This window comes from Musca autumnalis, unplaced genomic scaffold, assembly GCF_047663935.1.
Source record: "Musca autumnalis isolate F117 unplaced genomic scaffold, ASM4766393v1 scaffold_3, whole genome shotgun sequence".
In the NCBI taxonomy this organism is placed as follows: Eukaryota; Metazoa; Arthropoda; class Insecta; order Diptera; family Muscidae; genus Musca; species Musca autumnalis.
In genome coordinates, this window is record NW_027411866.1 from 169,750,342 (window position 1) to 169,775,131 (window position 24,790).

The 24,790-nt window shown below is 34.1% G+C and overlaps 2 protein-coding genes across 5 annotated transcripts in view; one reads left to right on the forward strand and one right to left on the reverse strand.

Moving 5' to 3' along the window:
* Positions 1 to 23,578, reverse strand: part of fw (CUB and Sushi multiple domains furrowed) — a 150,789-nt gene extending 127,211 nt beyond the window's left edge. Inside the window, 2 exon segments of the mRNA XM_073975309.1 lie at positions 10,217 to 11,469; positions 21,986 to 23,578. Of these exon segments, the coding sequence (XP_073831410.1) occupies positions 10,217 to 10,385 (169 nt within the window). The 5' untranslated portion in view covers positions 10,386 to 11,469; positions 21,986 to 23,578.
* Positions 1 to 24,790, forward strand: part of LOC141398095 (uncharacterized) — a 373,354-nt gene that overhangs the window by 218,193 nt on the left and 130,371 nt on the right. The window lies entirely within an intron of this gene.

Below are 24,790 nucleotides of genomic sequence, written 5' to 3' on the forward strand. Positions count from 1 at the left end.
GGGCCAGCTATGTAAGTAAGTAAATGTTTTACTGTATTGTAAATCTTTGTATTGTAATCCACTATCCCATTGTCGTGTAGCCTTTATCAAATCGTAATGAGTGAACTAAAACATGCCTGTATTTCCTTACAATCACCAGCCATTAATGAATAGATCACTCATAAAGTATTTGAAGTAGTTATGGGAATAATTTCTGGTTTTAACGTTCGTTTGAAAAAATATATTATGTCATTTTAAGCTTATTTTTTCTCTAAACCTAAAAGGAAATACAATTGGCGCCATTACCAATTAAAGGCAACCATATAAAGTTGAACCATAAGATTGCACAATACACTGCGAACATTTGAGAAATCATTGTGTGTATCTGCCATAAAATCAATTTTTGAAAATCAATCAAAATTAAACTCTTTTTGATTACAATTATGAACAACATTTTTTTAAACCACTAATTTTAGAATGTATATAGCCTTTTCTTCTTTTCAATTAAAAGTTGTAATTATTTGCAATTTTTATTATATGACACCAATAAATGTGCATTTTTGTTTTCTTTGTTTACTATTTATTTTAACATTCAATTACATCAATCATGCCATACCATCCAGCCAACGCATTGCAACATTTGCTGCTGCTGCGGTAAGTAATTCTCTCTAATTTATAGCACATGCCCTGTATTAAATTCCCTTCTCTCGCTGTGTTTGTGTGTGTGCCTGTGTTCATATTAAGAAAAAGTCATTTAAAGTAACTGTACGTTTGTTTACGCAATCAGCCGTTAAAATTGAAATGCAATACGTTGTAGTTTATATAAATGTGTGTGTGTATGTGGCTCCAATAAAGATAAACTCTGTTGTTTTACGTTACCTTGCACCGTTACGGAATCTTCTTCGTTATAGTTCGTGTAATTAGCACAATACCATAAACTTGAAATGACGTCGTTGTCTCTTCGATGTAAAGCCTATTTAAGGCCCAATATTAATTCAGATAATTTAGAAGAAATACTTGAAACGGGATTTTTACACCCTTAGGCCTTTAGGCTACACATATTCACTAGGGTTATGACTTTTTGAGCTGTTTTCTCAAAAATGATTTTGTGTTGCGAAAATAAATTAACTTTTGCCTATTGATGACTAAAATAACGTTTGTTCCATTTAAGTTTAGTTGGTTCGTAATATGTCAATTGTTTCACAACTTAAGTTTATCTATATAATTGGATTATATGTTGACTCAAATAGTTTACCCCAGAACACACACATATATGTCTTAAGTCTTTTGTTTTATTTAAATATTTGTTGGCAAAACATAATTCGCTACAAATTAAAATTTTATGTGTCAAAAATGAGAACACATTTTCGTTATAATTTTGACAACTATTTCACACAATAATGTGTGTACGGTTATAATAAGCATACACATTTAGATTAACTTAGTTGTGGTTGCTACTACTTGTCAGAAGCTCAAACACACCCAACAGAGAAAATTATGTATTTCCGTTTTTTTGCACATTGAAAATGAAAAATTAAACACCATGTGAAAATTGGGTACTCTAAGAAGAGGTGTTTTTTGTGAAGCTTCTTTGTAAAAACAAAAATGCCGCTCACATTAGAAAACGCAAACAGCCGTGAAGGTCAATGTAGATAAAATTGTATTTTTTTAGGCTAAAGTTTTGTTTTTTCTCCTCAGATCATCTTCTTCTTTTGGATATAATTCATTTGGCAAATTAAATATACAAATTGTTATACTTCCTCTGAGGTACGCTTTTTTCGGAACAATGGCCATTTAAAAATTGAGTAATCCTCTTTGATGAAATATTAATAAAAACAATTCTAATCAATTTACTTTTTTTTTGGAGAGGGTGGTGGTGGTAATTTTAAGTATCTTTTTGATTTATACTATGTGATTTTTATGATTCATATTATAAATGTTTTTACCATGGTTTGCGGTGTGAAGTAATAGCCAATATTGTGAAACGAGTTAATACTTCCGTTTGATTTTGTTATACTTTAATGTGTTTTTCTAGATTTGATTTTTATTTATTTTTGGCAACCAACTCTTATTGTGTTGTTGTGCTAAACATGCGAAAATCAATGTAAACAATAAAAAACAACCTACACTCAGTGACGTGTGAAGATTGCCGATAAGTTGGGAGTCCAAAATAAGAAAAACACTTAACAAAATAATGAAAGCGAAATTATTTGAAGTATTGCCTATAATTGGTATATTAATTTACCATTTAATTTTAATGTTTCTCTTTTCAATTTGAAACGTTTTAGAAAAAAAACTGAGTGGAATACTTTTCAAGATACTTATCAGTTATGATTTTTGAAAGTGAACAATAAATAATTGAAATGAAATGTTTTAAAATTTATTTGCTGAGCGCTTAAGAACAAACTTAATGTGGAGAAATTCATGAAGGCGGTTTGAGCGTTTTTGTATGATTTTTTTTCTTGTGAGGACATTGTCTTATTAGAAAGGAACAATATTTATTTTAAAAACGAGATGCTTGTACATTTAATATGCTAATATTATAGAAAGAAGAGACAAATGCATTAGTCTCCACAACAATTATCGAGACTCCACAGTTGATATATCGAAGTGATTTGTGTCAATTTGTATGCTAATACATATAGATGGGATTCTACCCGGTATTTACCCAAATCTTGGGTAAATACCTGGTAAATACCTTTTAAATGACTTTTTTGGGTCTTTATTTTGGTATTTAAAAATGTATTTTGAAATGAATATTTTGTTTTTCTGTCATACAGAAAATTGAAAATATAGCACAAAACGGCAAGAAAATCGGTTAAAATTCGCGATTTCAATATTTTATATGTTTCGTATCGGCTGTTAACGTCACATGTGGGCTGCAGGCTGCAAAAGTATATTTTTGCGGGATAGGACCAAATCTTAATATAATCAACAGAAATCGTGGATAAAACCATTTGATGCAAGGGATACGAAGGAATGTGGTCCAACATTAGGGTTTTTCTGCAAGAAGGTATTCAACCTACCGCTTGAAGTGCTCTCATATGTCAGAAATGATGCTGTTATTATTTTGGGAGGTTTACCAAAATATGGACCAAAATAGGTAATATTTACACTTGCTTAATATGCAAATAAGGTAATCATATTTATATTGAAAATAAAAATTGCTAAAACGCCGTGTTTTTCCCTCTAATTTGAGCATTGTTGGTCCTATAGTTTCTACCTACATTTTGGGTAAATTTCTGGGTATTTACCCATATTTGCCCAATTTGCCCATTTTAATGGGTATTTACCATTTGGGTATTTACCCATTTCCCATCTCTACTAATACAAAATATTTCTACCTCCAGAAAATACATGTAGTAAAATCATTTTTGGACATTATGTAATAATCTACATCTCAGTGTGTTTTAGTCTTAAATTATGGAACCTGAGGCGGTCCGTATGATTTTTTAGGTTTTCGATTTTTACTACCCTCTATATATACCTGTATAAAACTTATGAAAACTTTTAAACTTTGTAATCTTTTAAACCGCATCCTGTGTTAATGGATTCGTGACTTTTATTTTCCTGACCTAAACTTCAATTGTAAGAAATGAGCTTACCAATTGATTCTTAGTTTAAGACGCAAAATGCGTTACGACTAGCATTTATTGGAAAACTAGACATCAAATCTTTATTTTTCCTAGCAGCAATATAGTAAAATTTAATTTGTTTTCTAACAAAAATATCCTATTATCAATTTTTTGCAGTTGTGTTGCCAGAAAACATAAACGAATCTTTAAACAAACCAATAATATAAATCGCAATCTTTAGGGTTGATCCGCATAAAAATAAAAGGGTCGTAATAACCTATTGTTGAATATACTGTTTTGTAAACTCCGCATGAAAAAAAGAGAATCAGTCGGCTAAATAGCCCAAGTCTAAGAAACAAAAAAAGAAAACAAATAATAGGAGTGGTGGTTCTAAATGTACTATGAAAAAATTAAAAAAAAATATGTATAATTTCGTAGTGGGCAGAATAAGTTTAAGTTCATTCCACTGAAATACCCATTTAACACAGTTTACTAAAAAATACTTTCCTTCATTATTGCAAGTAAAAACTAGAGCGGGGGTTTTGGAACATTCGGTCAAAAAAAAAAAAAAAATTAATTTTCTCTAATAATTATTTCGAAAATGGCTCGAATGCAATTATAGCGTTGTAACAAAGACCAGAAAAATTGTCAACAAATTTAGCCTGAAAGGTGTTAAAGGGAGTGACCCTAAATATTGGGATATTTCGGGATTATGCCGCTTCCCCAGCAAAAAAAATAATTATGTTATAGTCCTGATTACAAGCACTATCCGCTATTCAAATGTCAAAGCCGAAAAATTTTGATTTTTTGAAAGGAAGTGCCTGAAGAAATGTACCGAAGTAGTCCATCTTGGGCTTGATCTAATTTTAGGAGCGATTTCTTTCGATCGTGCCAAACAGTTGGTCATCGTAGGATTATTTGGGTCATTTTGTCAGAAAGCATTGACTTACACCGAAAAAAGGTTAACAAGAATTATCTACGATAAAAGTTTCAAAATAATCAAAGTACATTCCTTAAAAGGCACTTAAGCGTTTTTTTTTAAATTTTTTAAAAGGGAGAAATATTACGATGCGCAAAGTTTGGATAAATGACATTTTTTCGATAGTTAACGTGCCCACCGTGGTGCAATGGTATGCACACCCACCTTGCACGCAGATGGTAGTGGATTCGATTCCCCGGCTAGGCAACATCCCATTTTCAACGGTGGCAAAATACCCTTCAATAATGTTGGCAACATTTCCTGAGTATTTCAGCCATGTAAAACTTCTCTACAAGTGGTGTCTTAGGACACGCCGTTCGAACTCGGCGATATGAATCGGGGTGCACTTTTTGATATGAGAGAAGTCTCCCTTGTCCTGCCTGGGATGTGGAACAATTATCTATTATCGTGCCCACCAGCCATAGGATTTTTAGAGCTTTTGGGCTAGTATGTCATAAAGCATGGACTTGGTCACGAAAAACATTATATATTTCACTATCCCGGAACAAAGTCTGAATTTAAGCGAACAGTTTGAACTTTTAAGATGGAAGTTCCTGAAGGTATTTTCCGAAATAGACATTCTTAGAATTTCATGTAATTTTGGAAGAAAGTTTACGATGTGGTGTAGGCAGAGTTTCTTAGAGCTCTTGTTCAATTATCACAGGCAGTATAGGCTGGTCTGGAAAAATGTTTACCGTCCTAATCGGGTAGCTATGACAACCCGATGTAAATAGAAAATCTAAACGATCGTAGACATCTCCTTAAACTACACTTCTGCCAAAAATATGTTCCTATTTGAACTCTCGCGACAGTTATCGTGCGAACTATTTTAATGAAAAATGTTTAAATTTTTTGGGGGAGGTACCCGAAGGAGTGGGCCGGTCTGACCCACCTTCGAACTTAAACCAGGTTTGCACAATATATTACTAGGTTTATCTGTTCGAGAGTAATCGAGCGCACATGCTAGACAGATCGACGGACATGGGCAGTTCGACTCCGAATTGTCTGAAACGGATTTCGTCTAAACATATGTACATACATGGGGTATAATACCATTATTTCGGTAAAGCACTTTTATGATCGTATTAAAGTCTGTATACCTAAATTCTGTATATGGCCAACATTCTAGGTGTAAACATTTGACTTCATCGAAATAATGTTCATAGACCCAAATATGCTTGGACAAACCCGTCCGCTGTTTATATGTCGGATTTGCATCTCTAATATTTACCCCAAACATAGATCTAGTTCGAAGACTAACCCTATCGGAAGGGGAGGTCAATTTTCGATTCGATTTCAAATTTTTACTGAAAAAGACCCTGAAAATTCGCCAACAAACTAAAATCCTTCTTATTGTTTTTAGTAAATGTACACAGTACGGTTTGGCGTACTGCCATATTTTTCGTTGTTACAGGAACCTGAAAAAATCACCAAATTAATTCATTGTATGACGATGAAGCTCCATCCTATAGCTTTGCGAGAAAGTGATTTAATGAATTCAATCGTGGCAGAAAACGGTCGTTATGCCAGAAACATTGATGCCGTGCATGTATTAATAATGCAAGATCATGTCATGTGGCATACCGTGATTTAGAGGCATCCTTGGACACTTCTTTTACTAGCATTTATTCGATATTGCATTAACACTTGATTGAACAGAGGTTTGTTCTCGTTGGATCCAGCACAATTTGACAATCGCTCAAAAAAGGCTCTTATAGATGTGCTGAAACATAGAATCAATGGATAGAATGGTGCTTCAAAAGAAGTTTATAACATGCATCTATGCATATGAACCCGAAACAAAACGGCAATCGGGTGTACCAATTTTAAAATTTTAAGTTTTTTCATATCAAAATATGAATGTTTTGGAATTATTCAAATGTTAAAATCTTAAAAAAGGTAAAACACCAATAAACAAACCACAAAAATACAAAAAAATAAAAAAATTTAAAAAAATCTAAAATGTATTCAAAAATTAAAAAAATAGTATTTGGGTATAAAATAATAGTATGTTCTAGTACTGCAAGAATCTACTAATTTTTACAATGTTTTATTTAACTTGCTTTGTTGTTTGTTTAGTTCAAATCTTCACTTCATTTTTCACACAGTTGCGGTTGACCAATCGAACTAAAACTTTGCAGATTTGGATGACAATACATGAATATGAAACCAAAACCAATATGGGTCCATTTCCTATAGCCCCCATTAGCGGTACCACCCGATTTTATATATTTTGGGGATTCTATCTTCATTTTTAGTCCGAATTGGTTGTACTTTGGCATTTGGAGTTTCCAATGGTACAGAAACCAATTTTGGACATAGGTCAAGGATTTGGTATATCCCCCATATAGCGGTACCACCCGATTTCAGGCATTTTAAATGTTGTATGTACATTTTCGGCCTAAATTGACTGTAATTTGGTTATGAGATTCTCAGTGGTCAAAAAAATTAATTTACTAAAAAGGATTTTAAAAAAATTAAGATACAATGTTTTATCTATAAATGCACTAGAAACTAGAAAATAATGTTTCGCTTAGCCTCTATAATTATATTATTCTTCATGATGGAATCTTTTAAATAAAACACTTGCATTTAAATTAAAAATGGTGACAAAATAAAACGGCAAGCGTTTTATTTAAAAGATTCCATCACGAAGAAAAACATAATTATTGAGGCTAAGCGAAATTTTTTTTCTAGTTTCTAGTGCATTTATAGATAAAACATTGTTAAATTACTAAACATAAAAAAACATTTCTTAAATTACTTTTTTTTACTATATTTGTAAAAATAGTAGTTTCTTGCAGGGTCTGGAACAGACATTAAATTTCAAAAAGGTCCATTTGTGTTAAAAAAATGTATGATTCACATGGGAAAATGATAAGGAAAAACACACGTTTTTCCCAGTAATTTCAATAAATTTAAAAAAGTATTAAACGGACGGAACGGAGACCTACAAAAGTATATATGGGCTGAAAGGGGGCACTGTGAAAATGAAATTTTGTTCCATTTGGGAAAAATTGGAAGGATAGGTAATATGTAATATTGTGAGAATTTTCGATTATCCTATAAAAATACATGTAAAAAAGTATCAGTCGGCTTTGCCGACAGAGATATACCCTCAGCCTATGTGAATTGAAACTTTCGTCTTGTGGCCTTTTTGTACATTTGAACTTTGGCGACTAAAATATGGATTAGGACTAAAGTTCAAAAGTGTTGCAGATGAGGTGCTTAAAGAAATGGACCGACACAGTCCATTATGGAAGTGGATCTTATTTTGGAAATCATATCTTTTCTATAGATATCGCGCCCGTTAGTCATTTCAGCGCCGCATGGACCTGTCCACGGAAAATATAATATCGCTGTAAACAGGACCATAACGAACAGCATAGGTATATATTCCCAAATGATCTTTAAACAGACCTTAACTGCACTTAGACACAAATGTTGAATGTTTGTGGGGGCGTACCCTAAGGTACCTCCATTTTGGATTCAAAGTTTGAACCAAATTTGTTCAATAGATATTCTGCATACTATTTAAATGGCAGGAGGTACTGGAAGTTGTGGGCCGGTATTGCTATCTTCGGACTGAAACTATGACAAAATATGACGAACTCCAAATTTCGGACCAAATCGGTTGATCAGTTCGAGAGTTATCGTGCTCTCCAGCCACTACATATGGTGCTATGGGTGTTTTTTACACCTTTCTGGCTGTTTTTTTTTCAAGAAGTATGGACTTACCCCGAATAAACTATTAGTTTTGTAATTGAGAATGCAAGTTGCTTGAACAAAAATCAAAGTGATTCGAGAGCAGGTCTTAAAGTGAACTTATCCGTAATTTTGTGTGATAGGTACCCGATGGAGTGGACGAACATAGTCCATATTCGAACCTGATCTATATCTTTAAGATGTATTAGGATGTTTAAAGTATGGACCAATTCGGTCACTCGCTTCAAGAATTATCGTGCGAACAATTTTTCCGCACATATTTGAACTTTTGTGGGGGAGGTACCTGAAGGAGTGGACCGATATGACTTCTCTACGAGCTTAAACTATGTTTGGACAAAATATTACGAAGGCCACATTTTGGACAGTATCGGTTGATCCGTTCGAGTGTTATCTTGCGCTCCAACCACTACACACGGTATCATAAGGGTTTTTTTTTTCACCTTTCAGACTATTTTCTCAGGAAGTGTGGACTTGCCCCTGATGAAACGTATACCATCACATGGGGGACAGTGAATACAAGTTGTTGCAACAAATATCAACGAGATTCGTGAGCAGGTCCTAAGCTGAACTTTTCCGAAATTTTGTGTGAGAGGTACCCGAAGGAGTGGACCGATTGTCGTTTTTTTATTTGGGATGAGGACTTGTATTTTGTTTTTCAAAATAGTCACTCTTAATCCCATAGTCGTTGTTTTAATATTTTATTAAAACAACTTTAATTTATTAGTGGGAAAAAACTATGGGATTAAGCCTGACTATTTTGAAAAACAAAATACAAGTCCTCATCCCAAATAAAAGAACGCCAACACTCCTAATTGTGAGACCGGGCACCGTCGAAATGTTGTTTATTGCCGTAGTATGCAATACCAACTAGGGATAGGTAATGGAAAGCAATAATCGATTTTTCGACTATTCAATTATGGTCTAAATCTAAAAATGCGATTTTTCGGTCTTGCGATTATTTCAGTTGTCTTAAAACTCGACTTTCGACTTTTTCATAACCGCAGAAAATCGATTATAATCGACTATTCGTCGATTTTCGAGTTTTCTTTTGAAACTGTAAAACCGCCAAAAGTGTAAAACCGCCAAGTCAACAATCTATGTTCAAACTCGAAAATCGATCACAAGATAATCGATTTTAATGCGATTTTCCTTCCAGACAAAAGTCGACTACGATTTTTAGATTTTTGACTGCAAAAAATCGATTAATCGATTAACCGAAAGTCGACTTACCTATCCCTAATACCAACAAATTAGTTATGTGTTTTTTCGTTGAGAATCGACGAACGAATAGCAGTGGGAAAGATTTGGTTTTGTTTGCAAGTGAAGTTGCTAGAGTTTAGGTAGTGCCAAAGAAATTCTCGATCAGACTGTTTCTTTGCGCACGTATCTATTTGAGCGAGCAATTGACACTTGGGTATAAAACGTTTCTTGTTGAAAAACAAGAAACAAGGGAACTGATGAAGATCTGTGGCGAGATCTGAAACTATAGTCTTCCCTGCCTTACCCCTTGGTAAACATCGCCAATTTTTTCCCACTAATAAATTAAAGTTGTTTTAATAAAATATTAAAACAACGACTATGGGATTAAGCCTGACTATTTTGAAAAACAAAATACAAGTCCTCATCCCAAATAAAAAACGCCAACACTCTGAATTTTATTATTTTAAAAAGCTAGATCTAATTTTCTCTACTTCATTTATTCCTATTAAATTATATTAACTACGTCTCTGACATCTAAACTTTTTTATGCATTTTATCATTAATCTTTTGCAATATAACTTATACGTACATACATATTTAATTATTATTCCATATTGTGTAAGCAATAATCAATTGGATCATAAGCATTTTAAACTAAAAACTTAACAAGCAAATAAATTATGTTGCCAATCACGCACTTAGATGTAATAATAACAAAAGTAAAAAAAACTAAAGTAAAAAAGATAATTTTCCTTACCTTGACATGATGCGGCACGCAATGTGACCATTAATAACAGCATCCAAAGCCATAGGTCGCCAACTTTTACAACGCCCTCCAATTTGAAGTTATTCACCAGTTGTGACATTTTTCTTTTAATACCAACAGCCAGTGTTGCTAATATGGGTGGTGTTAACAACATATTCATAAGGCTCCGAGGAGGCCACCACTCTCAATTACTGTTATTATGGTGTATATGCTGTGTTTAATATCAGATATTTATTTCGGAGAAATTGTATCGAGTGAAGTTTTTTTTTCTTCCCCCAAAATAACAAAAACCGCAATATTTTCCGTTTGAACTGGTTGCAGTATGCACGTTAATGTTGATGATGTTCGTCGTCAATAATGTTGGCGATTGCTTTTTTTTCTTTAAATTATGTAAATTTTAAGTTTAATGCGCAAAATGCCGTACTACATATTGCGCGGCAACACGTCAAATGTTGTTGAACTATGTGTAAACTGCGGCGACGGTTGCTGCTCCTGCAGTAACAGCTGGGTTTTGTTTACAGCAGCAGCAGACTGGATGAATGTTTGATAGCTGATTTGTGGTACATGCAATTACTGTTGGCTTCGTTGGTAGATAAGCTTTAACTTGACTTGGGTTTGTATTTTAAACTTCAGCAACCCGCAATTTTTCTCCGTTTTTTATTTGCTTGTTTTGGTTGGGTTTTTTTTATATTTTGTGTTTTTTTTTCTTTTTTTCTCTGTAACCAGTTGATGAATTCGTAATTTTTCGTACAATAATAAAGATTTATTTTCTTTTGCGGCTGTTTATGAGAATAATCACACTACACTTAAAAATAAAAGTCCATATGTTTGTTATCTAAAGACCTGGCAAATGCAAAAAAATCACATGTTTAGTATAAGAGGGATTTGTTGCTGTTGTTGTTGCTGCAGCCTTTGGTTATGTTGCCATTTTTAGAGAGTATATATTTTCCATTGTTAAAAAGATATAGTAAATTTTGTTGTTGTAGATTGTTTTCAATATATTTAACACTGGCAATTTTCAACACCTTAGTCTCACTCTCATTCTCTCTCAATTATGTTTTCTATTAACTTTTTATCTCATAGCCATCTATTATATGCAATTAATTTAACATGCCCATCGGGAGCTTCAATTAATTTTTTCACAAATAGTTTTTTGTTATTGTTGTTTTTTTTCAATTTTTGATTTTTCTCACGTGTTTTTCCAAAGCTTATTTTTTTGTACTTCATATAATTTAAAGTTGCAGCTGTTCAAATGAATTGAAAAAAATTTATGATAAATTAACATAAGGTTCGTTTCTTAAGTCTTTTGATTGTTTTTCTCTGTTTTTCTCTTCAGAGACCAGTTGTAAATAAATAAAATTGCAAATCAAACATAACATTTGGAGGACAAGCATGTTTCTGTGTTAAGAGGATTAATATTTTGTTTGCTCAAACAAATAAATATTTCCTTCTTAAAGAATATTATATGATATTAAATAATAAGCGGAAACGATGACTCTTAATACCTTTTTTCCCTATTAATGTTTGATTCTAACAATGATAGGTCTTTGACATATAGCCTTAAGTTTGGTTAAACTACAAGCAAAAGTAGACTTATATTTTGTCGTGCGTTAATTGCTATAGCCATGAAGAAATCATAAAAAGTTTAAATTCTATAAAAAATTGACCCTCCATTAACCAAAATTTATTTTTGATTCTTTCATTCCAACAATTGTCTACAAAAAAAAAACAATAAGTTTTATCTTCAAACAAGCAATTTGTGCCTAAATACATATCAACATATCTATTCCAGACATTTTGTCACTCAAATAGTACGGCTTATATATGTAGAAGATAAAACTTTGAGGTACATATATCTTCTACTTGTCATTTAAAACAGAATGTAGGTTAAACACAGATGTTCGATTATAAAAATATATCCCAAACACAAATGATTATTTCCAAATAAAAACAAAAAAAACATCTGTCGTTTGTAACAATTCAAATCGGTTGATGAACCTAAAGACAACAGAGCATTTGCATACAGATCGCATTTGAAGATTTCATAATGGTATTAAAGTAACAACAATTTTATCTCTTTTTATTTTGTTGCAATTAGGTTCATAGCCATATATGGGTAAATTTTAAAAGCTTTTATTCATTAGACTACATTTAAAAAAAGAATTAAAAATTTAATCAATATTATTTTAATTGCAGATTTTAAATCAAAAAATTATTTAAATATAATTTAATTTGTTGTTTTTCAACGTTATTTAAATTTAACCCTTCTTTGCATACAAATGGAAAGAAATTTCCATCATACCCGGAGAATGTCCTAAAAATATATAACAGGAAATGAAAATCTTAAGTTCATCGTTCATCAAATAAAAACAAATCAAAGCTATCAAATATGAACACGTGTAAACAACGCTAAATCAAGCTTCTTGTAATTCCGTAATGTGGTGTAATTGCGATAAATTTAAATTTAAAAGATTAAATTTATATTTGAGATAGAGAAGTTCAAATTGGGACAATTCACTGACTGTATCATCTCCTTATAAAATAATGTCACGACTGCGATTTCCAAACTTAAACTTATATATTTCAAAAATTTTAAAACCTCGGTAAAAATTACAAAAGCCAAAAAATTTCCGAAAAACCTGGCCAAAAATAAAATTGTATAAATTTTTATAGGATCCCACTGCGTGTAGTTATGAAAAAGGGTGAGGAAGAAGGTCAATGTGACCCTATTAGGATTTTTTTTTTTGTTTTTCTCAATATTTAAGTTGTTTAACAACATATTATAATATCCAAACTAAACCACTATATTTAAAATATATTTTTTTTGTAACTTTAATTCTTGGTGATTTGGCAAAATTGTTACCGATTGCATTTTTTGGTGATTTATAGTAAAATTTAGCGGAAAACATTTTTGTCTTTGACGCATTTGATCTAAAATGATGTTTTGTATGACAGTTTTGCCAAAACTCACATGAAGTACGATCTTAATCCTAAAATAAGTTTTTAATTATGGAGTTTAGGAAAGATATAGATTTTTGGTGTATTCTACGAACTAGGGTAAAATTGATGGCGAACAAATTTGTAGAATATTTTGAACTGATACGATCACTGTTTTTAATAGAAGGAACCACAAAGGCTCCTTTAATGGCCGTTCGAGGATTAAAAATATGAAAAATAAAACCAGCAATCCGAAAAACATAAGAACCCAAGATTAGGTCTAAATCCTTTAATTTTTAGAGTTTTGGCCATGTTTTTCTGGCCACTGTGCAATGGTCAGTCCCCTAGAGAATTTTCACAGCTACAAGATTTTCTTTAGCTCCATTTCGATAAGACTAGCGGTTTCCAAGCAAAATCACGAAAACCTAACAAGTGAGAAAAGGCTATAGTCGGTACATGGCCGACTATGTGATACCCTACACCATTACTCATGTGCATAATCTTTTCACTCGAAAACATTTCTTTCGCGGAGATACGAAAGTTTTCACCTATCTGGCTTTCAAACCAACTGACTTAAGGCGAACTGAACCAAAATAATTAATATTTAGTTTTATATTTGACTACTCTCGACATCACCAACGTCAATAGGCTTCTACCTCTGTGAGAAAATTTGGTAATGATCCAATCAAAATTCCGACCTGTAGTGTGATTGCAGAACAAGTGGAAAAAAGGGATGCATTACCGACTATTGCGATATCTCTATTATCACTCTCTACGCCAACCTAATTTGCATAATTTTAAAGAAGGGATTTTCTACTTTCTTAGTCAGGCTTTGCTTTAAGAAGGTCCCCAAAGGTGCGATATCCGTCATTATTATTAAAATCGCAAAAATGAAAAGTTGGGTTTTATTGGCGACTATTGCGATATCATCGTTGTGTGACCACCTACGACAACCTACGTTATATCGTTTCAAAGGTGATATTTTCTACTTTCAGTGCCAAGTTTTGCTTTTTATAAACCCCATATAGACGCTGAGATGTTTGCTTTGGAATAAAATTTAGACTTTCTCTCCAAATACCTTTTTTGCTCATTCCGACTCCTAATTATTATCCGACCATCACCAAAATCAATAGGCTTTTTCCCCTCCGGGACCCTCATCAACACCCGAAATTTCGTGACGATCCGATCAAAATTGCGACCTGTAGCGTGATTTCCAAAAAAAAAAAAGAAAAATGGGATATATTACCGACTATTGCAATATCTCCGTTATTTGGTCACCTACGCCGACCTGGTTTGCATCATTGAAAATATAGGATCTTCTACTTTCATATTCAGGCTTTGCTTTTGAAAAGTCCCCATCCAAAGCTGTGATATTCGTCATTATAATTAAAATCGCAAGAATGAAAATTTGGGTTTTATTTGCGACTATTGTAATATCTGTACGAGAACTTATTAGAAAGGTGATATTTTCTACTTTTATTGTCAGGTCTTGCTTTTGGTATACCCCATATAGAAGCTGAGATATTCGCTTTGGAAAAAACGTTGTCTTTTTATCCACATAAGTTTTTTGCCCATTTCGACCCCTGAATATTATCCGACCATCACCAAAATCAATAGGCTTCATCCCCTCCGGGACTCTCATCAACGCCCATAATTTCGCGACGATCCGATCAAAATTGCGACCTGTAGTGTGATTACAAGGTTTAGATGGACAGACGGACTGACGGACGGATACACATAGCCAGATCGACTCAGCTCGTCGAGACATTCATTTTGGTATATATAAGTATGGTTCTGCGACCATTATTTCGATGCGTTACAAACTTTTTGGGCAAAACCAACTTATTATACCCTCCCCACATAGTGGTGTAGGGTACAATAATACCCTCCCCACATAGTGGTGTAGGGTACAATAATATCCTCCCCACATAGTGGTGTAGGGTATAATAAAACACTGAAAATTATTTTTTTTACATATGTTTTATTTTAATTATCATACCGTTCTATGGGGGCTATATGAAGGCGTGGACCTATACCGACAATTAAGAAGCGAAAGGTAAATACCTCCAATGAAGACTAAATATGAAATGTCAGCCATTTTGATGGATTATTGTGGCCGTAACCTTCAAAATACCGAAAATCGGGAGGCACCGTTCTATGGGGACTATATGAAGATGTAGACCTATTATATGTAGACCTATTATATCAGAACGTGAACCGATATAGCCCATTTGTAATACCAAACATCCTAGTAATATTAGAAACTTCTATACTAAATTACGAAGTTCTATTTTAAAAATTGAGAGCTGTATCTCGATTTCAACAGACGGACAGACGGACATGGTTATATGGACTTAGTCTGTTCGATGAATATTTCGATATGTTACAAACGGAATGACATTTAATTATACCCTCCATATTATGGTGGAGGGTATAAAAGTACGGCATAATGAACTTGGAATGAAAAAAGGATATACTAAAAAGATTGTTAGTTTTCTTAGAAAAAAATACATAAAAATCAATTTTTCTACTTCGAATTGGTTTAACTTGGGATTTTGTGTTTCTAGATGCTAGAAATATTTCTACCAAATTTGTTCGTACTGGTCTACGATTTGGTATAGCCATACATATAACGCGACGCGTCATTTCAAAGAAATTTGAAGGTATTTGAAGCATTTGACTACCGAATTGGTTCTAATTGAGATTTTGTGTTTACAGACGTTAGTAAATATTTTTACCAAAAATTGTCTATATAGATCCACGTTTTGGTAAAAAAGTCTTGAAGTCAAAAATTGTATATTAATATATCTAATAATCCCCGAAATTCTTTTTTACTTAAAACCCGTTGTAAGGAAGGTCCTACCTTTTGCCATACCTAACGAATCTACACACAATTTTATCAAATTCGAAACATCAAAAGGATCTTCGAACAGGCCCTAAACTGCACTTAGACACAAATGTTGAACCTTTGTGGGGGAGGTACGCTAAGAAGAGGACCGACATGGGCTATTTTAGAACTTAAAATAAATTTGGATAAAAAATTAGGAGATCCAAAGTTTGGACCAAATTGGATGCCCCCTTCAGGAGATATGGTGCATACCATTTTAGTTAAATTTTTTAAATATTGGAGAAAAGTACCGGAAGTTGTGGACCGGTAATGCTCATTTTCGTACTGAAACTAAGTTTGAACAAAATACGACAAAGGCCAAATTGTGGACCAAATTGGTTGATCAGATCAAAAGTTATCGTGCTCTTCAACCACTACATATGGGTCATAGGGGGCTTTTACACCTTTCATGCTGTTTTCTAAAGAAGTATTGACTTGCCCCTGAAAAAAACGTTTACCGTCGTAATTGAAGCAGCGAATGCTAGTTGCTTCAACAAAAATCAAAGTGATTCGAGAGCAGGTCTTAATGTGAACTTATCCGAAAATTTGCGTGGGAGGTACCCGAAGGAGTGGACAAATATAGTCCATATTCGAACCTGATCTATATCTGGTAGAAATATCAGTATGTTTAAAATATGGACTAAATCGGTCACTCCTATCAAAAATTATCGTGTGCACAATTGTTCCAAACATTATTGAACTTTTGTGGGGGAAGTACCTCAAAGAGTGAACCGATATGGCATATCATTTAAACTATGCTTGGACAAAATATTACGAAGGCCAAACTTTTGGATCGAATGGGCAGATCCGTTCGAGAGTTATCTTTGTGCTCCAACCACTACATACGGTCTCATAGGCAGTGTTGCAAAATTTGGCGATTTATCGTCATTTTGACGATTTTTTGGCCCAATACTGGAAAATGACGTTTTGGCGATTTTATGCCCTGAAATGCTATTTTTTACGTTAGCCAAAATTGCATGAAATAAAACAGGATAACTATATTTTTACCAAAATTTAACGAAAGAATTTGAAGAAAACAATGTTGCAAACTCGATTTTATGAACTTTTTCAATGTTCTTAGCAATTTCCAGAAAGATTGGCTATTAGGGTGGGGCGATTTGTGTGGAAGGAAAAAACCTTAATGAGCCTTTCGCGTTTCTGATTCCTGGGATTGAACTGAGCAAAAAAGTCCACTGAACCATATATCTACCGTGAAAATCGAGCCTCCCGATTTTGACTTTAAGTTTTTTATTGACGTTTTTTGGATATTTTTGCATATAACAGCCAAACCATTGAGATTTTCGATCCAACACAAAGACAAACATTGTAGCCAAGACAGTAATTGAAAACTCTCTTATACATCGCAAAAGCACTGGAACGCTCCTTCAGGCAGTTTTGACCTTAAGAATGTGCAAACTTTTCGGAAAATGTCGATAAATGACATTGTGCTACAAAATTTGACCCGAAAAATATTCAAGTGTTCTGATGCAAAATTATATCGTGTTGGGATCCATGGACAACGACAAAGCCTTTATTTCGTTTGGGTCACTTCGTTTTATTTTTTTATAACGGTAAAAGTAGTGAAAATCTGGGTTTCTTACATTTTCAAATTTAAACGGGCATATCTTATTTTTTCCACAACGGATTTCTTTTGATCCTTCTTCCTTTTAAAGGGGTGAATAATGTCTTTTGAATAAGCTATTATTGTTTTAAATCGGTTAACAAATGGCTAAGTTATAATGGTGTATGTCTGAAAAACCCCACAAAAAACCTATAAAGGAATTTCTCATAATTTTCAAAATAAATATTAAACAAAACAAAAAAACATTATATTTTTGAAAATTATGAGAAATTCCTTTATAAGTTTTTTGTGGGGGTTTTCAGACATAAACCACTATAACTTAGCCATTTGTTAACCGATTTAAAACAGTAATAGCTTATTCAAAAGACATTATTCACACCTTTAAAAGGAAGAAGGATCGAAAGAAATCCGTTGTGGAAAAAATAAGATATGCCCGTTTAAATTTGAAAATGTAAGAAACCCAGATGTTCACTACTTTTACCGTTATAAAAAAATAAAACGAAGTGACCCAAACGAAATAAAGGCTTTGTCGTTGTCCATGGATCCCAACACGATATAATTTTGCATCAGAACACTTGAATATTTTTCGGGTCAAATTTTGTAGCACAATGTCATTTATCGACATTTTCCGAAAAGTTTGCACATTCTTAAGGTCAAAGCTGCCTGAAGGAGCGTTCCAATGCTTTTGCGATGTATAAGAGAGTTTTCAATTACTGTCTTGGCCACAATGTTTGTCTTTGTGTTGGATCGAAAATCTCAATGGTTTGGCTGTTATATGCAAAAATATCCAAAAAACGTCAATAAAAAACTTAAAGTCAAAATCGGGAGGCTCGATTTTCACGGTAGATATATGGTCCAGTGGACTTTTTTGCTCAGTTAAACCCCAGGAATCAGAAACGCGAAGGGCCCATTAAGGTTTTCAAATCGCCCCGGCCTATTGGCTATATTTACGTACATATCTAGAATACAGGTAGTTTGAGCTTTTTTTGCCTCACATTCGAATTATATCAGTTGAAAATTATCGTTTAGGATTGTTAATGGATGAAAGTCGTCTATATCGTTGTCAAAAAGTAGGAGTCCAGCTTTCTGAGCTCTTTAAGAGGTCATGACCGAAAGACATGCACGGTCACACAGTCAATCAGGCAATAGTTGAGCAAAACTGTCATTCAAAACTGGCAGCGTATTTACCTTGCTGCATTGTTGCAAACTCAATAGCCATAGGGGAAACTCTTATCTGGTGAAAGATTTTTAATGGCGGTATTTAAGTGAGATTAAGTTAGCTTTACTGCTGTGGGTTGGGTGTAGTCAGTTTCATTGGCATAACTATAAACGAAAAATGCACATTAAGCTGTAAACAAACATAGTTTTGGACTATGTTGACGATTTTCCAAATTTTATTGAAGATTTGGCGATTTTTTGACGATTTCCGATCAAAAATATCGGTAACGCTGGTCATAGGGGTTTTTTTGTAACTTTCAGGCTATTTTCTCAGGAAGTATGGACTTGCTCCTGATGAAACTTTTACCGTCTTATGGGGAGCAGTGAATCCAAGTTGTTACAAAACGAGTAAGAACGGCGTTAAGTTCGGCCGGGCCGAACTTGTTATACCCTCCACCACAAGTTGTATTGAAGTAAAATGAATAATTAGTTTCCTTTCGTGTATGAAGAAGACTTAATACTAAATTTCAGCAATTTCGGTAAAACAATGTGAGGCACCATTCTAGGGTGGCTATTTCAAAACGTCGATCTATACCGACAAATTTCTGACGGAAAGTTTTTAGACTCAAAGAAGACTAAATACCAAATTTCCTATATTTCGGTAAGAGAATGTGGCTAAAACTAAAAAAATACCGAAAACCAAGAAGTAAGTTTCTATGGGGATATAGGAAAACGTGGACCTATACTGATAATACTCTTCTGGAATATTTTATAACTCTTGGAAGACGAAATAACGAATTTCAGCCATTTCGGTTGGATATTGACGTCACAATCTTCAGTATTACGAAAATCAGGAGGTACCGTTCTATGGACCTATATCGAAACGTGGACCTATACCTATAGAAATGTGGCAATATGAAAGCGTGGACCTGAACAGACATATTTCTGGCGAACAGTTTTATATCACATTGAAGACTAAATACTAAATTTCAGCCATTTTGGTGGAATATTGAAGACACAACCTTCAAAATACGAAAAATCGGGAGGTACTTTTCCATGGGGGCTATATGAAGGCGTGGACCTATACCGACAAATTTAAAGGGGAAGTTTGAGTACCCCCAACGAAGTCTAAATACCAAATTTCAGCCATTTCGGTGGAATATTGAGGCCACAACTTTCAAAATACCAAAAATCGGGAGGTACCGTTCTAAGGGGAATATATGAAGGCATGGACCGATACCGACAGAGTTCTGGGGGAAAGTTTTATACCACCAACGTAGACTAAGTACCAAATTCCAGCCATTTCGGTGTGATAATGAAGCTAAAACCTTCAAAATACCGAAAATCGGGAGGTAACGTTCTATGGGGGCTATATGAAGGGGTGAGCCGATACCCACAATATTCTGGGGGAAAGTTTTATACCCCTTAAGAAGACTACGTACCAAATTTCAGCCATTTTGGTAGGATAATGAAGCTAAAACCTTCAAAATACCGAAAATCGGGAGGTACCGATATATAGGGGCTATATGAAGGTGTGGACCGATACCGACAAAATTCTGGGGGGAAAATTTTGTACCCCTAAAGAAGACTACGTACCAAATTTCAGCCATTTTGGTAGGATAATGAAGCTAAAACCTTAAAAATACCGAAAATCGGGAGGTACCGTTCTATGGGGGCTATATGAAGGTGTGGACCGATACCGACAAAATTCTGGGGAAAAGTTTTATACCCCTAAAGAAGACTACGTACCAAATTTCAGCGATTTTGGTAAAATAATGAAGCTAAAACCTTAAAAATACCGAAGATCGGGAGGTACCGTTCTATGGGGGCTATATCAAAACGTGGACCGATATATCCCAAATTCAATACCAACCATCCTGCAAGTAATAAAAACTTCTGTACCAAATTTTGACTCTCTATCTTTAAAATTGCGAGCTGTATCTTGATTTCAACAGACAGACGGTCGGACGGACGGACAGACGGACATGGTCAAATCGACATAGAATTTTATGCTGATCAATAATATATATACTTTGTAGGGTCTCCGACGAATATTTCGATGTGTTACAAACGGAATGACAAATTTAATTATACCCTCCATATGGTGGAGGGTATAACAATCAAAGCGATTCAAGAGCAGGTCCTAAACTGAACTTTTCCGAAATTTTGTGTGGAAGGTACCCGAAGGAGTGGGCCGAGTCCGTGTTGGAACCTCATCTAAGTCTGGTAGAAACTTCACGTGTGCAAAGTATGGACCAAATTGCTTTCTCTCTTAACTCTTGAAAATTTGCCGAAGATTTTCGAACGTTTGTGGGGGAGGTACCGGAAAGAGTGGACCGATATTACCCATCTTCGAACCTTAACTAAGTTGGGAAAAAATATATGGACCTAGTCCGTATTGGAACCTCATCTAAGTCTGGTAGAAATTTCACGTGTGCAAAGTATGGACCAAATTGCTTTCTATCTTAACTCTTGAAAATTTGCCGAAGATTTTCGAACGTTTGTGGGGGAGGTACCGGAAAGAGTGGACCGATATTACCCATCTTCAAACCTTAAATAAGTTTGGAAAAAATATTACGAAAGCCAAATTTTGGACCGAATAGGTTGTTCCGTTCGAGAGTTATCGTGCGCTCCAGCCAGCCAGAAAGACGGACCGATATGGCTGAATCAACTCCAAAGTTCAAACATACTTGGGTCTAAAACCATTATTTCAATGAGGCACATTTTGCCGTGTGAAAGTGTATATACCCTCGTTAGTATATATGCTGAGGGCATATGTATGTTGGTAGTCATATTCTTAGATTACAACAGCTATGAATTAATTAATTCATTCACCTCATGTAGTAATGGAAATGGATACGACTGAATTTTCGTTAAAAAATTTATTTTCCTTACGACAAAACCACTTAAAATATTTAACCTTTTCTAACACATATTAATTTTAATCTCCTGCCCTGGAATTTTGTTATGATTTTATTGAAAATAAGAACATAAATCTTTCGTTCCTGGAATTTAAATTCCCAAAGCTATTAAATTAAAAAACCTAAAATCTCACACAATCTCAAATTAATATATGCTAATAAAATCTGCAATTAACATTAACATGTCTCTATCCTCCATTTAGCTAATGTATGTTAGAATTGCTTTTAATCCATTCCCAAATTTTATTTGCTAAATTGGCTAACAAAAAATTGACCTTTTTCGACGAACACATTTGTTATTTTGTTTAATGCATCCAAAAAAAGGCGATATGCAAATTTCTTCCAATTTAGCCATATAGCGACGATGCCAGTGATAGCCATAAATTATGTTATATTTCACGAAATTGTAAAATATCCATTTATTGTTAAGTTTTTTTCTCTCCAAATAGACAGTTTTGACACACCGCAAAATTGCAATATATACAAATTTGTGTGTTGTATTTCCATTGGCTTTTTGTTATTGTTTTTGCTTTTGGTGCAACATATGATTGAACTGCAAAACATGTTTGTGTCCTAAGTCTTTTGTTTCGTTGCTGGTATTGGTATTTTTTTTCACTTTACTTGATTTTGTTTTTATTTTTCGAGAACTTTTATTATTATTTTCAGCTGCGGTTATTGCTTGTGTTTTGTTTTTGTTTTGGCAAACCGGAATCCAATTTTTAACATTTAACACTTGGTTTGTATATTTATATAACAGTGACTTTTATAAGAACAAATTGTATTTCTTATCGACGAAGAGAGAATTTAATCGATTTAAGTTTTAATGCAACCCACATTGTAGCTTATTATTTATAAAAGAAGGCATAATTTACACTGACATTTTAAGTGAATTCATATTCAGGCATTTTTTGTATTTAATTTGTTGTTTTTATTATTTTTTAATTTTATTTAAAGAAATCATTGACTCCATAAACGTTAACGTTATTGAAACACCACCGCCGTCATTAAAAAAATCCTTTCTCTTAACACATGGACACTGGATATGGTAACACAATTGTTGGATTTATTTTTTGTGTTTACTACCACAGCTTGACCACACTGTTCACTTTTGGCTCGGCCGTGTGTGTTTATTGGCCAAAAACAAAATAAAATAAAAATAAATTTAAGTAAAAAAACATGAAGCTTGCAAACGCGATTGCATTATAGACTGAACTAGGCGATTACCACCAACCAGTACGAACTACAAAGTAACTGGGCTTATTAAACAAACAGTAACAACAACAACACGATACTAGACAAACAACACCAACAAAATCACTGAACGACAATAAGCACAATGTCTGAGCGGCAACAACTTTAACTGGCTGACCTCGCTTTAATTTTAATTTAACCAACGTTATTAACTGGTCCAAAGCCCAACCGAAAGCCCATAGAAACACCAGCAAGCAACATGGGTACAATTACAAATTTTCTTATTACTTTGGTTTTAACTGAACCAAATAAATTCTTAACATTTTCATTTTCACACCTTTCCCAAAAATACAATGAAATAAAAAACTGGCCACTGTCACATTCAATTAACACAACAACAAATTTTGTACAAATGCCAAAGTGTTTCGTTGTCGACGACGATGTCTTCTTGTTGCAATCATTCACTCACTTTATGCTGGAAAAGCACATACAGAAAACACACACACGTACGCATACGAATCGGCACAGTTTACATTATTAACGGCGACGGCGGCTTTTAAATTCGTTTAAAAATTCGTTGTAAACCAAAAATTCAACCGCTTTTTTCTTCGACGTATTCAACAAGACGTTGTGATCCGTTCGAAACGTCAGCACGTAATGAAAGTTGTCTCATAACTGGTTTAAGTTTTGCGCATGTCAGTCATAGCGTACCGCATTGTCTCCAACACGACAAGCTGGTGTAGATTTCTCACTGCGCAATCTCAAAGCTTTTTCGCTCCATTCCGTTCAAACAGCTACCGTTTGTGTGTGAACGTTTTCTAGCTGTGCGGGTCTTGTGTAGAGTTTATTTTTATGTTGTTGTCTTTATAAATTGGCCCCCTCAAACAACAACATACCAACTACAAATTCACTGCAGCAGGAATTATTTTTTTACAGTTTTAATTTGTTTTATTTTTCCCACAATACAATCGAGTACTTTAAGGTTATTTTTCGATTGCTAAAATTGTGAAGTGTGAAAAGAGTGTCACACAATGGTGTGATAGAGATGAAAACTGAAATAAACCATTTTGACTCAAGATTTCCTAGTTCGAACGCCCCGCTCGGTAGCCCAAACCCCCCTTTTTATACCCTCAGCATTTATGCTAACGAGGGTATATACACTTTCAGACGGGCAAAGTGTGCCTCATCGAAATAATAGTTTTATACCCCAAGTATGTTTGGACAAAATTCGGTTCAGACAATTTGGAGTTGATTTAGCCATGTCTGGCTGGAGAGCACGATAACTCTCGAATTTATCAACCGATACTGTCCAAAATCTGGATTTCGTAATATTTTGTCCAAAAATAGTTTAAGTTCGAAGATGGTTATATCGGTACATTCCCCACAAAATTTCGAAAATTTTGGCAAATTTTTGAGCACGATAACTCTTGAAGAGAATAAGCGATTTGGTCCATACTTTGCACATCGTGAACTTTCTACCTGACTTAGATGAAGTTCTAATATGGACTCAATCGGTCCACTCCTTCGGGTACCTCCCACACAAAATTTTGGAAAAGTTCAGCTCAGGACCTGCTCTCGAAGCGCTTTAATTTTTGTTGTAACAATTTGTATTCACTGCCTCCCATACGACGAAACAAGTTTTATCAGGGGCAAGTCCATACTTCCTGAGAAAATAGCCTGAAAGGAGCAAAAAACCCATATGACACCGTGTGCTGTGGTTGGAGCACAATATAACTCTCGAACGAATCTATCGATTTGGTCCAATATTTGGCCTTCGTAATATTTTGTCCAAACATAGTTTAAGTTCCCCCACAAAAGTTCAACAATTGTGTCCAAGTACAGCTTAAGCTCTGTTCGAAGATCGTTTGGAAATGTTTACCGATGCTGTT